At 44.7% G+C, this 17,475-nt stretch overlaps 1 protein-coding gene across 1 annotated transcript; it reads left to right on the forward strand.

Annotated features, from left to right (window-relative positions):
• Positions 1-956: 956 nt before the first annotated feature.
• On the forward strand, positions 957-1,898 carry LOC138528125 (olfactory receptor 51G2-like). The gene has a single exon (XM_069639578.1). The coding sequence runs from the start codon at positions 957-959 to the stop codon at positions 1,896-1,898; it is 942 nt and encodes a 313-aa protein (XP_069495679.1).
• The last annotated feature ends 15,577 nt before the right edge of the window (positions 1,899-17,475 follow it).

The following is a 17,475-nucleotide window of genomic DNA, read 5'->3' on the forward strand; positions in this document are numbered from 1 at the left end:
AGCGCGTTATAAATAACTGATCATATCATAACCTGCCTAGGACCCCAGGACTCAAATTCCCAGCATTCATCGCGTTTCAGCAGGCCCGCTTCTTGGCCTATGCGAGGTAGGTGAATGTAATGGTTGCTTCATCCATCCACCGTACTTGCTGGCTGTGATCGTGTGCTTTAGCCTACACTGGTGCCAGCTGCATTTTGATATTTAAAAATGTTTAGATGTTTTTGGGTGTATGTTTCCTTATAAGCTGCTGTAATGCACTGCAAATACAATAAGAATGACAGAGCCATATGATAATAAATGGGTGATTTTATATTCAATCCCCCACCTTTTAGAAAATAAATAAGTAGTCTTGAAATGTAATCAGTTCTAAATGGTTTATGACGTGGTGTAGGTGAATGTGAAATGTAATTTATGACGGAATTTGAATATATTTCTTTTAACTATCTGAAGCATGTGAGAGGGCTTTACCTTACTGGATAGGCAAGCAATAGTTTATTTACAGTTTAAGAGAGAGCTGGTAAGGTGGATCAGAGAGTTAAGCACTCAGCCCAGAAAGCTGTGTTCTGGCTACTATTACAGTGCTTCGAACAGGAGGAATCTGGCACTTTCCTTTCGCTCTCCCTGGCACTTCCCCTTCCCTTCCCCCTGCACTTTTCGCTGTCGCATTTGCACGATCTGAATGACACAAGGCCTAGTCAGATCGTTTGTTTGGTCCTCCCTCTGTATTCCCTCCCTTGTCATATCCCGCCAAGAAACACTTGTGTACAGGCGCGTTATAAATTACTTATATCATATCATATATAAATGTGTTTTATTATCATATTAGAATTGTTAAGCTTACATCACCATGTGTGTTTTTATTTAGATCAAAGATTTAGCATTGAATGTTGATTTTTGCTTGATTCTCTAGGTGGAGTCCCAGTTTAAAATGATGACAAGGAAGGCTTGAAGATAACATGGCCGCCCTCAATGCCACCATTATTCCTTGGTCTTCTCTCCTGCTGAAGGGCATTCCGGGAGCCGAGGATGCCCACATCTGGATCTCTATCCCTCTTGTCATCTTATCTCTCCTTTCTGTTCTGGGAAATGGCCTTATCCTGCTCATCATAAAGACTCACAATCAGTTCGATGATCCTATGTACCGGTTCCTGGCAATGCTTGCCCTTTCTGATCTGGGGCTAACGATATCGACTTCACCCACCATACTTGGCATGTTCTGGTTTAATGCCAGAGATGTTAACTTCGATCTCTGCCTGACCCAGATGTTCTTTTTCCAATCGTTCTCCTCTTTGGAATCGTCAATCTTGGTCCTCATGGCCTTCGACCGCTTTGTTGCAATATGTTATCCCCTGAGATATATGTCAGTTCTAACAAACCCAAGCATCTTCAAAATGGGGGTGATGGCGGTCCTGAGGAGCACATGTCTCCATGTGCCGGAGCCCATTCTCCTGAAGAGGTTGCGATACTGCCACAACAATGTCCTCTCGCACGCCTTTTGCTTCCACCCCGACTTGATTCGGCTAGCTTGCTCCGATACTACAATCAATAGCATCTACGGCCTCGTCCTTGTTCTTTCGACCTTCTTGTTGGACTCTCTGCTAATTATCTTCTCATATGTCATGATCCTTAGGGCTGTCCTGAGACTCAACTCATTGGAAAAGCGCGTTAAGACCTTTAGCACCTGCGTGTCTCATGGTTGTGTGGTTCTTATATCATACATCCCCCTTATTGGTTTGACAGTTGTTCACAGGTTTGGGAAGGATGCCTCTCCCCTCATACATGTTCTGATGGGAATTACCTATGTCTTTCTCCCTCCTGCCTTAAACCCCATTGTGTACAGCCTGAAACACAGCAAGATTAAAGAGGTGCTCTTGAAACATCTACTGGTAACTACTTGAACAACATCTCCAAGGGATGAAAAGGGAAATGCTGTCTTGATGGACTCTTAGGACACTGTATATAATCCAGGTGTCTGATACAATGATAATGATAATGATGTGTTATTGATATAGCGCCTTAATCCAAAGCGCTTTACAGAGCACATATTTACATACAATATCACCCAATCGAAATTGGTACTCATTTATCAACCTCGGAAGGATGAAAGGCTGAGTTGGTCTTGCCGGGATTCGAAACCTGCGACCTGCAGATCATGATCAGATCGCAGCAGCGACCGCTCAACCCGCTGAGCTATCTTACCAGCCTAAGAATGCGAAGGACGTCTTGAGTGAATTGGATTTCAATTAACGAAGCACGTTCTGTTTGTTTGTACCTGTACTTGTTCCACAGTGGTGGATGTGACTTTTACTAAATCCCAGTTTTGTTTCATGTGAATAAATATAAACTATGTGCATTGTATTGAGGAAGTCTGAAACTGGATGTTGTTATCAATTTTTTGCATTTGCTCCTTTTTTTCTCACAGCCCAGGTTCTTGAAAGTGCACAGGCAGCAATTCTTTGGGTCTATGCTTCGTATTTCCTTAGGCAATGACGTGTCAAAAGCTGCGTCCATACAGTTCTATAGGTGATATGATGCATATGATCATACATGTTCAGACTGCTGGTGCATTTTCCTTGCACCTTTTACTCCACTGTCCTCTAATTTAACAGGCATCCCCTTTCCAACAGACAGATCAGCTTTTCTTCTTGCTGATGTCAGAATCCCTCCAATCTCCCCAGTAGCCTCATCTCCATCTCCTGTAGGTTCCTCAGATTAATTAGTAATCACCATATTCTGCAACCTCTTTTCACAAATTATGTCTCTTGACTCACCAATTCATGCCTCTTTGACCCACTTACATGTTCTTCCTCATGCCCATACCTGTCCTTCCTTACCATCTGCCCTGAACACTCACTCCTCAGCCTCTGCCCATTTTTCATACTTCATTACGTTGGCCATCAATCCAACTTCATCTGTTTCTGTGATTTTCAATTGTTGGGAAATATTTCTTTTTAGGCAGCTTTCCCTCCGTATTCTATTGTTAAGGATTTCAATCAGGCAACACACACCTTGGTCTCGGCCTAGTATGTAGTGCACAACTGAGATGCTTTTCTCCTTATTTTATGCAGATTCAATTTGAGATGGTACACAACTCGTATCACACCCCCTTTTCAAATACCCCAGGTCACAATGGACCATGAACCAGGCTGGTTGGTAAAATGCAATATTTATTTATTTATTTTAAAATTCAAAAGGAATCATACCATTTTTAATATGGGGCAGAAATCACCAATGGGGTGATAATTACAATGATATTGTCAGCAATGCACTGGGTTTAACCTTCTAGTGGAACAAATGCACAGTGGAATAGGAGCACTTTTTGGTTTAGGAAAGATAGCACCCAAGTTAGGATTTCCCCCTACAATGTTCCCTCAACCCACAAATAATCAGTTCTGAGTGAATAAACAGAAGTTAAACCCCTTGCAATGTTATAAAATGACACACGGAAATGGACAAATAAATAATGAATGCGTGTTAAAAACCTTGAAGCAAATAGAAAAAGAATGGATTACCAAAAGCATACAGTTCGAAAATGAGTGGAAGTTTGGAACAGATTGCAGCAAAATGACACGTGTAAAAGTTGCATTTTTCAATTCCCGCCTTAAATTATCCAAAAGGTTTTTACTAAAAACGGGTGAAATACACTGATTGGGAGTGCAGTATTTGGGCTGGGGGATAGAGGCATATCACAGGGACAATATGGAAGTGAAAGTAAACCTCTAGCTGGTAAATTGGATGAGTTATGCAAGATATTAAAAGGTGCACTTTGAGTAAAATGAAGCCGTGAAATAGGAAAGGAAATCAGTTGTGACAAGAACAGTTTTACGCATCACAAGAGTATTCAGGCTAGGCCACCAAAGACGGACACAGTAAGATCCAAGGTTGATTCGCAAGTTCAACACTATCACCCGAGCGCCCAACCTTGGCGGAAACCAGTCCGATCACTCAAAAGATGACTGATGGCATAGGATTATACAAGACAAAATTGAAAAGAGAGATGGCGCTAACACTAGGAATCAAGGGCAGGGTTGCGCAGAGAATTCTGACAGTTTTACAGGTTATCAGGATAAGGATAGAATGGCTTAGAGAGTGGGATAAGGACAAAGGAAAGACAAGATATACTATGGATTTCTATGGGGTGGTGATTTATACTTACAGTCCACTTTTACTTTGGGAATTTTTTGACTGTCAACAGGTTCTGGTCACCACACGGCTGTGCGCCTGGCAAAAGAAAACAGCTGGGTCGGTCTGATTTCAGGATGCAAAAGGTACCACAGCTTTCCTCTTTGGTCATTTGGGAATTTTAGTGGGATTTCAGAATTGAGGCCTTGCTGGAGTAGGAATCAGCAAAGCTTGGGTTTTGCAGTGTGCCCTGGAGTAGGCTCAGCAATTCTTTGGCCTTGTAGTTGGGGTCTGGAATTTGGATGATGAATGGAACAGGAACACAGCGCAGGAACTTCAGGAAGAGTGTGTGTGTCTGGAGTCTTGTCAAGGACTTTTATTTATAATGCATAGTGACATCATCAAAGTATATGGCTGGGCAGGTTTAGCTAAGCACGCCTCTAAACTATTGGATTGGTCAGGGGTGCTGGTCTCCACCACGCTCTCAGCTGGTTGGATTTCAAGGGAATGATGTGAGATTTATGATGTAGGTTTTACAATGTCCAAAACCTCCCACAATTACTTTAACTAAAATCCAGTTTTGCCCTAAATGGCACCTTTGTACATATGTGTGGATCATCATAAGGGATGTAAATATGAAAATTCGCATTGGCATCATGGATACTTTCCTTGTAATCCCTGATTCTTTGCCATTTCTATTCCCAAAGGGTCAGTGAATTCTACCATGTCTTAAATGAAAGGCCATAAAATTACTTTTAAACTGCAACATTTTTACAAAGTCCTGCTGCAGAGATAAACGTCTTTACATGTTTATTCACAAATAGTCTTTGGAAACAAATGGAAGTCCTTTGTCTGTCACTAGGCCACTTTTTTATTTCTTCCACTGCCACCAACTGTCATCTCCTCCAGAGCAAGGTGGGGGTTTCCCATCTGGATTGAAGGTGTATTGCCCCTCCCCACGCCCCACTTCGCACTTCCTTGTCCTGGAAATCCCATTGGCAGTGGGTTCAGCCTAGACTAGATTCTGTCCAACCTAATAATTATCACTGAGGTGTTAGTAGCTGCCGAGAGAGGCCCTCCTGTTTGGTAGCATCCCCCCAAGCAGAAACCTATTTTTCTTTTTGAACTTGCAAAATCCAGGCAGTATGGTTTAACAGTTTTACTTTCTTATATTTGGTCCTGAATTAAACAAGCCAGTTGAATACAATAACCCATGTGTGTATTTTCCCCAGCAACAATCCCCTTCACATTGCTAGATAATGGCAGGCTTGCATTCAACAGTTTACTTTTAAAACAGGCCTTTCTCTCTGAGTTTGTAAAGCCCATTTTACATGTGTGGTGTAAAGCTGGCATTTCTTTTTAAATTCAATTTTGCATCTCCCTCTGGATTACCACACTGTCTTGCAGCTATAGTTGTTTCCATGTATGCAGGAGTTTTGTTTGAAGCACAAAAGCATTGAAATTGACATAACCCAGATAGCTGGAGTTCCTTTGAAATACTAATCTTTGATACTTTGTAGCACAAAATGAAGCGTTTCCGGTGCACGGCAGAAAGTGAAGTTTCTTGGGCCCTTTTTTTTTCGTTTTGGCTTAACAGGGCTGGCATTCAGAATTCATGCCTGGTTTTGCTGAGGCACAATGAGATATCCTGGGCATGACAGGGCCTTATTCATCACAGTAGTTTAATAAAGAACAGATGGAATTAGCGTCAAAGCAGCATTTTTTAAAGGTGAAAAAGTCCCCTTTGCAATGGGGAGTTTCAGCAAAGCACTGCTGCCTTTTCACTTTATTCCATTTCTATGTGTCAGAACACACTGGCACGCTCCTTCAGTGTGTCCCCTGGTTCCATCCTGCCTGATATGTGCTTGGCAGGACGGTGCAGCCATCTTTTTGTTGCTGCAAAACGCAGTTTTGAGGCCATGGCGCTCACAGAAGCCAGCGCCGCCATTTTGCTGTATCTGCGCAAATGCAGCCTGTCCTCAACTGTGCCTATTTATGTATTTTCCAAAGGGGTGGGTAGGCAGATTATACTAAGCCCACCCTCTAGGGATCCGATTGGTATTTCCTCTCTCCTGATTTGAGAAAGAAATCAAGTGTCATAGTGATGCTGCCATTTACAATCCAGGGAAAAACCTCCCCTTTGTTTCTACACAGAAAACCTATTTTTCATATAAAGCATATTTACAATATCACCAATTTGCTAATAGTACATATTCACATCACATATTTAATAAAGCACGTCTCCGTCCGAGTCCCATCTTCTTGAGAGTTTTCGGTTCCAAACTGACAGTTTTTCACGCTTTTGGTTGGTTACCCAGTGTCATATCTGTACACATTTTTCCACATACATGCACAAGACATCTGGGCATGATCCTGTAAACTTTCATATTCCTAGCATGATCACAATTGCTACAATATCAACATTTTAGTAGTCCGGTCTCTGAATATCGCACAGGGTTCAGAGTAGTTTCAAATTGTGGGTGGCATTTTTATATTAACAACCTATAAAACACAGATTTTTCCAAATTTTACACAGTCTTCTATGAGTCTTTTTCCAAAAACATATTTCATTGAAGTTTCAGATACACATATCAGTCTAGCTCCGCCTCCAAGGTTTGGCTGGGCCAGAGCAACCTGAGCCTCTCTTCCTTAGCAGTTGGTTTCTATTGACGCCCAAATTTGCATTTCCTTTCAGTCAAGTGTGCCTTTTGTCCCTACTCAGAGCAACAGGCCAAAATCTCCTCCCACTTCCCTTCACAACTCGATGCCAGTTCCTGAGCAGAGAGCAGGAGGAAAATTCCTTTGTTTGGGAAGAAGCTGTGGAATGTCTTTGAAGTCCAGTGTAGCTGCCATTAGTTCACTTTAAAACACTGTTTAAAAATGGGCTTTTCTAAAATACAATTTACAGTTTCTACAAATATCCACACAAATCTCTTCATTCCAGTCTTTTTAAAACATAGAAATTGAATTGTAGCAACCCATTTGCTTTTGATGGCAAGTCTCTTCTTTTCTACAATTTGATTTAAGACACAAGTTTTAACTGACAGTATAAGTAATGAGAGCTTCTGACACAGGCGAGCGGCGGTACTGCGCCCATTTCTGACATATTTTTCCCATGCAAGCACCCTTTGAATGTGGATTTTTTATGATGAAAGGTGTTTCTCCTGACATTGTGCTTATGGGGATTCCTTAAATATGGTGATGGTGAACACCCTACAAGGATGTTGGATCTTCTCTACTGTTTGAGAATCATTATTTTGCAAATTTACCAGCCAAGGAAAAACGGATTTTAGGCACTTCTGCGTTTTCCTTGGGATGTAGCACTGCCTTTTCAAGCAGTTCTATTTTACTCTGTGGGCAGCCCAATGCCATGTTTTGGCAGTGTGGTCTCCTGTTTTACCACTGACATAGGCAAAATGGATTGGCGGCCTATTTTTCAGGTTTTCCTGCGCATTTCCCACAGATTATTAGCGCTCATAAGGCTTTCCGGCAGCCATTCTGTTTTTTTTTTTAATGAAAGCAGTGCACAGTGATGTTGCAGGGCATACACTAGTGGGTCAGAACATCCCACAAGCCCCCCCTGGTGATTTGGCGTTGGTCGTCCATCAATGGGAAGTCGCAAGTCTGGGATGATCTGTCTCTTTCCCTTTGGTTCCAAAAATGGCAAAGTTCATCATCTTTTCCTCCATCAGGGGTGGATCGACCAGTTCTCCTCGCCCAGTCCTGATGTGGGTATGGAGCGATACCCCGGGCCCCTTGGATCTTTGCTTCCGGTCCCTGGGTGGTCCTCCTTGGTTTTAGTCTCCATGGTTTCCAATTCTAGGATGACAAAGCAAAAACATATTTGTAGACATTTCCCCACCACTATTAATGTAGTGGGGCGGACACATACATTTTGACAAATCAGGACACATTTTTCTATTGTAATTTATGGACTATATATGGAATATTTTATAGTGGGAATTTCAAGGGACCTGGAGTGACCCCCTACGGGGTTCCAGGAGACTCCTCCAGTTGCTGCAGAGTGTGCAAACTTTAGTTGGTTATTATGGACCCACTTATCTTCGCCCTCTGCCGAACTGCATTTGGGAATGTGGATTTTGTAGGCGACTGGTGTTATATTTTGTCTACAATTTCAAAAGGTCCCCTCCAGATAGCCAAAAATTTGCGCTGTTTGACTTGGTTCCTTTGGAAATTGTATAAGTAGACCTGGTCTCCTACATTGTATTCTTTTCTATTAGTCTTTAAGTCATAGTCGGTCTTCATGCTGTCTGCAGATCTCTCTAGATTTCGCTGAGCATAGGCAAAAGCATGTTGAAGGTGTTTTCTTAGATTTTCAACATACTCATGAGTTGTGGAGGCATTGATCAGTGTCTGCTCTTGGGTTCTGTAGAGCAGATGCTGGGAAAGCATCATCCTGCGTTCAGTCATCAGCTCAAACAGTGACATTTTAGTTGCAGATGAAGGGGTAGATCTGATGGCCATTAGGACAAGAGATAATCGAATATCCCAACTTGGCCCAGAATCTGCCACAAACTTTTTTAATATGCTCACAATTGTTTTGTTGTATCTCTCTACTGCACCACTAGAGGCTTCCGGTAAGCAATGTGTAGCTTCCTTTTGACCCCAAGTATCTCCCACATCTTTGTCATTACTTCGCTAAGTGAAGTGGCTACCTCGGTCTGACTCGATCCTTTGGGGTAGTGCAAAACGCGAAAAGATGTGGTTGATCATCAAGGCAGCTGCTGTTTCTGCCTTGCAGTTTGGGGCCGGGAGACATTCCACCCATTTAGTAAACAAGCATGTCACGGTCAACATGTACTTGTTCCCCCTAGAGGAGCGAATCACGGGCCCAATATAGTCGACTTGTAAATCTGACCAAGGCAGTGTCATCCCCCTCTTTTGGAGAGGCGCACGGTGTGTGAGCGATGTAGGCTGAAATTGTGCACACACAAGACACCGCTTCAAGTATTGGTCGAGGTCCTGCCCCAGGTGTGGCCAGTATGCAACCTCTCTTAAGATTTCAAGTGTTGTATGAAACCCCCTATGACCTGCTGTGGCGCATCATGGGCGTGACTTAACATCAGGCTTCGGAATGAGGTAGGGACCACCTACTGATCATGGCCAGCTAGGGATTTCCTTACCAACAAACCGTCTTGGATTCGGGACATTTTTGGACATTTCATCAACACTCTGAGGTCCTCTTTCCCTATGTAATCGGTATCCGTCAGGGGAAAGTTCTCGGGGTTCTCAATGTGTTGTGAACTTACCAATTATTGGATCCCCTCTTTGAGCCATAATCAAATCAGCATCTGGGGTCTCCTTACTCCATTGTGCAGTTCAGAGTTCATTGTGAGCATTTGGCTGGGACCTAGTGATAGCAGTGACCTGGATTTCCCCCAACAGGGACTCGATCTCTAGTAGATCCCCTTGGATGGCTCTGGTTTTGGCCAGCTGATCAGCTAAGTAATTTCCAGTTTTGTCTGGTCCCTCTACTTTGGAATGACCCTTGATCTTTTTCCAGTAGATGGTCATCCCATTCGAGGTGACCAGATCATCAATGTTTTGAATTAATTTCCCATGTTTCAATGGTTTGTTATTAGCACATAACATGCCTCTGGTTTTCCAGTTAACCAGGTGCTCCACGAACCCGTTCCGTACATAATCCGAATCTGTGATTATGACCAGTTCGTGGAGTTGATGTTGGACAGCAGTGAGGATTGCTTGATGCACAGCCATCAACTCTGCCACTTGACTACTTCGGGGACCAATCTTGTACCCAGCGGAGGGCTCTGGGGTCTCATTCACCCATGCATTCTCTACGCCGGCCACAAGTTATTTTTCCCCGTTGTTGTCAACATGGTAAGAGCATCCATCCACATAGACAGTTGGCATTCCCTCACACTTGTCTTCTTGAAAGACTTTGTGTGGGGAATTGAGGTATGCCTCCATGTTGTGCTTGATTTTTAGACTATTGTCCTCGAAACAGTTCTCTATGGCACAATCATGCAAGTCAGCCAGACCTGCAGTCAAGCATGTATTAGAGAACCCTGTATCCAAGAAGAACTCCTTGTTTTTGACAGGGTAAGCTAGGCAAGGTGCTTGTGAGAGGCTTCTTTTGAGTTGTCTTACTGCCTCGGCTTGTTCTGGAGCCCACTCCCACTTGACCCCCCCTTCAAAAGATGAATCAGGGGTCTTGTGATCGCTGCGTAGTCCTCAATTAACTTTCTACTGTAATTAGTCAGTCCAAGGAGGCTCCTTAGTTCCCGCAGTGTTGTGGGGTCTTTCAATTTCTGAAGTGCTTCCACTTTCATTTCCTGTGGATAGAGACCATGAGGATTAATCTCATGCCCCAGGAAATTGACACTGGTTCTACACCACTGTGCCTTTTGAAATGAGAGTTTTGCTCCGGCGGCCATCAACCGTGTCAGAATATAATGGATCTCCGCTATGTGTTCCTCCACAGTTGAGCTTTTGATGAGAACATCATCTACATAGGCCAGGTTACCCCTCTCACCCAGGTCGGGCATGGCCTTATGTAGAAAGATGTTGAATTCATTGCCGGAGTTGATGTATCCGAAGGGAGTCCGGGTCCATGTGTACTGCTGCCCCCCAAAGGCGAAGGCCAGCTTGTATTGGTCCTCCCTACTGACAGGTACAGTCCAGTATCCATTGGTCAGGTCTATTGCAGTGAATACCTGTGACCCCTGGATCTGGGCCAGCCCTTGGTCAATGTAGGGAAGAGGCCATCGGGAAGTATGGACCCATTTGTTGAGCTCCCTAAGGTCGGTGCAGAGTCTCCACAGGCCGTTTGGCTTCAATATCCCCGGCACTGGATTATTGAAGGTGCTGTGGACTGGACGGATTATCCCACGGGACTCAGGGTTCTTAATTATTTCATTAAGGGACTCCATTGATGCGAGAGGCAAGCGATTGTGCTTCACAAACATTGGAGTCATGCCAGGGTCTGTGGGAATTGTTGTTGTGTGGATGTCGGTGCGACCACAGTCATATGAGTCCACTGCAAAGAGATCCTGAAAATCCAAGAAAACTTGTTTCAATGTTTGCTTCTGCTCCAGAGTCTCACAGGCATCAGCAAGGTTGACTCTCTCTTCAACCATCTGCATTAAGTCTTGAAAGACTTCCGGTTTTGCTATCTCAGCGGCCTCCTCCAGCTGGGTGGAGAAGGCCCTGGTCAAAGTGCTGATTTGTACTGGTGGCTTCAGGTGGGGAAGGCAGTCCTCACGGACCTGGAAAATCACATCATCCCTCCTGAAGTCACAAGTCACATCTTCGTTACCATAAGGGCAGGAAGTGTACACCAGGACGTTCCCCCCATACCGGGTAAATATCCTGTCTGGTGTTGTGTTGTCATCACTATCACAGTCAAAACAGTCCTTGGGGATTGGTCCTAACAGTTCATTTCCTAAATCTATGGAAAAATGTTGGTCATCAACCGCCATTCCAATAATGGTGCCTGCGGCTACAGTGATACTCTTTAAGTCGCTGTTATCCACCTCTATTGGAATGGTGTCATGTTCTATGTTGACTAGTGGTGTTGCGTTTACCCCCAACCCTTGCTGTTGGAGAGAAGCATTTAGATGAATATAGGCATCAGGGTTTTTCAATTTCTGTCCTTTTTTCACTTTCACTTCCAGGGAGAATTGTCGGGTCCTTTCTGGGATGGTGACTTCCTCTCCAATCTAAATTTCAACTGCATAAGGCAGCAGTTGAGCTGACCTAAATGCTTTCTCTGGATCATCAAAGCCCATGGGATTATCCGCTAATCGGGACCAAGCTTTGAAGTTTATTAGGTCCAAACTAATGGCAAAGCGATTGAGAATGTCACTGCCTAAGTAAAAGGCGGCAGTGACGTCTCGCACGACCCAACAATTATGGACTATGCTCTTGTTGCCTACAGAGATGGAGATGTTTGGAATTGGGTGTTTCCAGATCCATTTCCCATTTGTCAATGAGTCTAAATGTGGGAATGGCTGGATCTTTTGGGAGTTGGCGGAACATGGCTTCGCTGAGGAAGCTCTTACCGTTGTTCACAAACCCTCGGGCGAGAACAGAGTCCTTCCCTTCAATTAACTGAACAGGGATGAACAACTGCTCTCCAATTTGCTGGATATCAGCCAGGCTTTGAGCTGATTTCTCATCTTTCTGGACTATAGGAGTGGGAATGTCTGATTGTGGATTGGTAAAGAATTCCAGTGTGGAATGCCACCTTAAACTGGAAGGAAGGTTGATTTTCAGAAACAGAGAGGACCCCCCATCACCAGTTTGTTGTCCTACTGCTATTACTGTCACGTCTGGGATTTGTTTGTTCTGGAAGTGAAATTCTACTTGGTTAGATTTTTGTTCAACCATGTGGCAGGTGCCGTTTAAACTAACATGGTTGACACTCTGTTTTAATTTTATTGGTCGGCTAGTCTGGGTCCAGAGGACCTTGTTTACGCAATCTATTAGGGGTGACAACCTTCGCAGGAGGTCATGACCTAGTACAAAAGGGGTGCCCTCTGGAGTTACAACTATGGCCGGGTGCTTCACCTTGTGTTGCCCAATTTTAATATCCAAATCCGCAGTCCCCTCGATGGGAATTTCCTTCCCGTCAAAGTTCTGAAGTTGTCCAGGAGGAAGGGTGAGAGAAATTTGGTAATTCTCCCCCCTTCCTGCATTCAGTTTATCAAAGGCCTTTTTGGACAGAAGGGTAGCTTGGGATCCAGTGTCCACCAGTGCCAAAATTGTACCTTGCCCCTGTATTTGGACCGGGGCATAGAATCTTCCCTCCTTCTCCGCAAGGGGGCACAGATAATGTACATTTTTGGACAACTGGTGGGTTAGTTTTCTAGTTTTGGACACTGATTGAGATGAGATGTGGGCAGAATTCTGTTTGGAGTCTAGGGAACCTGAAAAGAAAAGGTGACAACCAGATATGGGAGAGGTTTTGGGTTCCCCTGGTTCTGGTGCTGGGCTGCTCCCCCCTTTTTGGAGGCAGTCAACAGGATGGGTTTGAACCAGGGGATTTTCATGTTGTTGTTTCTGGGGGTGGATGATGGGCGGCGCTAGCTCAGTCCCCACATCTCCCCAGTCTGGATTTGAATACTTTGGGACCCATTTTTCCTTGGGAGGAGTTCCCCATCTCTGAAGGAGAAGATCCTTTTCCCAGGATCCTCTGAGGATCCCTCTCCTTCAAATTGGAAGACTTATACCTCCTCCTCAAAATGGGTCTGTTTGGGTTCTTTGTTTATCCTACCCTCCCCCTCTGCTCCTTGGGTGGCAGACTTTCAGGGGCAGGAGATTTTGGTTCCGGTTCCTGGGTTTCCAGGGGATTTTTACCAGTGGGGAAGGAAGCTTCCTCCAAGGCTTTGCACCCCCCTTTCCCTTGTGCCTCCTCCCTGGGAACCGGTGGGTTGTCGGGGTTCTGTCCCCGTCATTGCTCTGGAGCACCAGGTCCGGAGTTTGAGGCATTCTGCGGCGGCATGCTCATCTGAGGGTTCTGTTGAGCCCTCAGCATGCAACCCAGATCCTGTGCCATGTTTTGGACCTGGCGCTCTAGCTGTGACACCCGCTCAGGCTGATACAGGGTTCGGTTATCTCCCCTGGGCTGATCCTGGGAAGGGTAGCTATCCCTTCTCTGAAAATACCCCGTATTTGGATAATTTGGGTACCCCTCCACCCCTGGCCTCCCCTCTCCTGGATTGGGTTGTGTGGGCTCAGGGAAGAGGGGAAAGAAGGATGGATTGTTCTGGGGTTGAACGTTTTGTGGGTACCTGGGGAAGAAGTTCTATCCAGGATTTGGGGAATTTCTGCCCTCCTGGGGGAAGTGAGGAGGGAAGTTCCCTGGGTTAGCCGGTGCTTGATTGGATCCACCCCCTTGGCTGGAGGAGTCCACACATAACCCAGGATGGGTCTGTTCCCCTTGTAGCAGGGACTAATATAGTCAGGGGTGTGTGGGATCCCATTTGTGGGACTACCTCCTTGGCTCCCTATCTGTGACTGGCCCGAGGGCCTTCTGGGCTTGGGATTGCTCTGATTTTGTGCAGGCGGGTTTTTAGGCCCCCCCATCTCCAAATCTAAAATGGGGGCAACCTTCACCGCTGCCACCTTAGCTGCAGCAGGGGTGTTGGTTGTTTTGGGCTTTTAGCATTATTCTTGCTTTCTATGGGCTTTTACACCTCATAAATTCGAGTGGCCTGTTCAATGACCCAGTCTAGTGATCTTTTCTCATGAAAATCTTTCACTAGCTGGGTCATGATGTACTTTGGTAGAGCGTGGAAAAAAGTATTCACAAATTCTTTGCTGTCTGTGCGCACCCTTCTGGTGGTCTGCGCAAAGGCACGCTTTCATTCCTGCACAAATTCTTGTGGGGCATGATCCTCCCCATATTGCAAGTTGTAGGCTGCTTTGCGAGCCTCTTGAGGATTTCTGTGTACAGAAAAATGCTTCAAGATGGCTGCCCGATAGGTGGACGTCCAGCCCCGCAAAGAAGCTGGAGTATTCTGGTGAGAAGGTCCCTTCACTTCCTTTACCATCGAGTTTCAACAATATCTGTCCTCCCATCCATTCGTCTGTTGCGAATGCTATCTCATCAGTTCTGTCTTCACTTCCTTTCCGTTTCTTTCCCTCTCTCTCTCTATCGAGAGGTGCACTAATCTGTGCCTGATCCTTCCTTTCATTGTCACGCTTCTCCGTGTCCGTCGAAATTGTGGAGGTAAGATTAATCGTTTCATCTTGACGTTTCGTCACTACTGTATGTAGGTGACTCATATGCAGGGTTACTATACCCCGTAGCTGCCTTGAGCTCTCTTAGTGGGTAGAGTCCCTCTGACTTACTTCCCTCGATCTCTGGCTCAGGCGGGGCTGGTGGCGCGGTAGGCGTCTCACCCCCCTCCGTGCATACGTTTAATATCCAGTCTGCAGGAGGCTCTTCCTCCTTTGGCTGCTCAAACATTTTCCAAAGTTCCAGAACCACAAGGCATTTCTCTAGTTTCTTGCCTGTATATGTGGCATGCAAATTAGTCGTCATATGTTGTAAGACGGCTTTAGGTAAGGACCCATTCTGTGGCCACGGCATAAACATCTTGTGGGCGGTACCCTTAATCCACTATGTACTGTATTTCTTAAGCTTGGGTGCATGTTTAGGCAGTTGCTTGCATGAGTGCGCAAGTGGTGTAATACCCTCCATGCTTGAATTCTATTTCCAACAATATTATTATGCAATTTCAATACTCCCAACACTATGAGCGAGCACCAAATACGGAAGGTCCAATCCAGTCTTTCCCTCCAAATTTTATAACATCAATATACTCAAGAACATCAATCTGTGTGCGATTCCCTCTCAGTTACAGAATCACGTAAAACCCAAAACTTTGTTTTAAACAATCAATGATACAGAATTCTTTGCATGTGACATACAACAGAACACGTATGATAGACACTTGACAGACTAGACAGACATCAGCTGGACACATATATCTCTGCCTTCTAATCAATACCCCGACATGGAGTTTAAACGAACCCCTTTTATGATGTCTTTAATCGTCATAGTAGCCTAATTTGTCCCTATTATGTGGGACTATGAGTTCACGTTTCTTCTGACCGCTATATTAAAGCGCAGGAACAAGGCGAATCCTCTCACTTTTTTATCTCAGGTGTCCTTCCTGGTATCCTCTGTTTTTTCTCTCGGGTGCCCCTCCCGGTAACCACTGTTTTCTCTCAGGGTGTCCTCCTGGTAACCACAGTTTTCTCTCGGGTGTCTATCCCGGTAACCACTGTTTTCTCTCGGGTGTCTATCCCGGTAACCACTATTTTCTCTCTGTTGTCTATCCAGGTAACCACTATTTTCTATATTATACTCGAGTCATTATCCCCTTATATATATACAGTCTACTCTACTTCTGACTATTTTATTTTCCGCCTCCCTCCGTTACCTTTAATTGTTCTAATGCCTACAAACCATTTGCCAAACTATTGAATCTTTTTGTTCACTCACCAAATTCTTCATGCAAACAGTAACTTTTATAGTAACTTCTCATCATCATTGACGTGTAAAGCTCATAAGTTTGACATGCAATTCTATTGGTTGGAAAAGGTAACTTAAGTATAGGTGCTATATCTGTATATGGTAACAGAGCATGAGGATTGGATAACTCTTATCGGGTGGGCGTCTACACCCATCCCTCTACATCACTCGTGATAGACGTCACTACAACTATGACGTCCTATTGGTTGTTCAGCCATAGGACCCTAGATTATTTGGTCCATTATGATTGGGTGGGTTACACCCCTAGGCATAAATCTCCACTTTAATTAACAGCATGCAGAATGGACACCCAGGTTCCTTGTGCCCCAAGATTCACCCTGCCTCCCTTCCATCAATCAGTACTTTAGGGCTATGTGTCAATTAGTTGGCAGAGGATGGCCTCGAAACTGTAGCTTCTTATCAAGAAAAGTTATGGCATCCTCGGGTTCTGGGTGACATCAGACGTTGGTGCCTCTTCGCACCTGGCTGGTCACGTGTCTGTTCACCGTGAATATGCTTCATTCTCCTTCTTTTCGTGTATTTGATTCTTTGTTCAGCCTCGTCACCTGCCTGGGCCTCCTTATCACGACCTTCACAGGGTAGGCTTCAATGCTCTTAAGTTTCGATTCTTCAGAGTTGCCGCTCTCCTCCCTTCCTTGGGTTGACCTTGAATTCCCAGGCATGAGCTACTCCTTACAGAGTTTCGATTCCACTCTTCCCTTCTGGCTTTAGCTGGAATATGAATCTCGGCCTTGTTGGCCCCTTGCAGCCTGAGCTCAGGTCTGTTTTTACAAAATGGAGTCGCACTTGTATAGTGTGCTTCATTGAGGTAGACATATAGTTGGCGCTTGCCACTCTATTCTTCTACTAAGCATTGCAAGCAGTTCCGTTTTCTTGGCTTCTTGCGTTCCAAGCCTATTTACAATGCATTTAGTTAGTCGCATATTTTCATCTCACTTCATGGTTACGTTTCTTCATATTAACATTGTTTCTTCTTATACGTCCATTACATTGTTATTCTTTGCATTTCGCCCTTGTGTGTCACCTTTTGATCGTCGTTTATGTTCATCTGTACGTCTGTCTGGGCACTTATGTTGTCACCATTTGCCCTCCATTAAGGCTCATTGGGTCTCTTCGGGACAGTTTGTAAGTAGTTTTCATTTCGTGTCAGCTGCTGGTACGGTTGTCTCAGTGGGTACCGAGCTGCCCATGGCTGTCTGGTTATAGGCACTTTGACAGGTATTGCATTTCTGATAGGCACTGGACAGAGGCATAGAATTGCTCTCTGTTGGTTTGTTTGTTCCTTTGTTCCCTGCTGGTCAAAG

This window comes from Ambystoma mexicanum, chromosome 7q (assembly GCF_040938575.1).
Source record: "Ambystoma mexicanum isolate Mex_15411 chromosome 7q, UKY_AmexF1_1, whole genome shotgun sequence".
NCBI lineage: Eukaryota > Metazoa > Chordata > Amphibia > Caudata > Ambystomatidae > Ambystoma > Ambystoma mexicanum.

Coding starts and splice junctions, on each gene's coding strand:
- LOC138528125 (XM_069639578.1), top strand. CDS start 957: ATGGCCGCCCTCAATGCCACCATTATTCCTTGGTCTTCTCTCCTGCTG.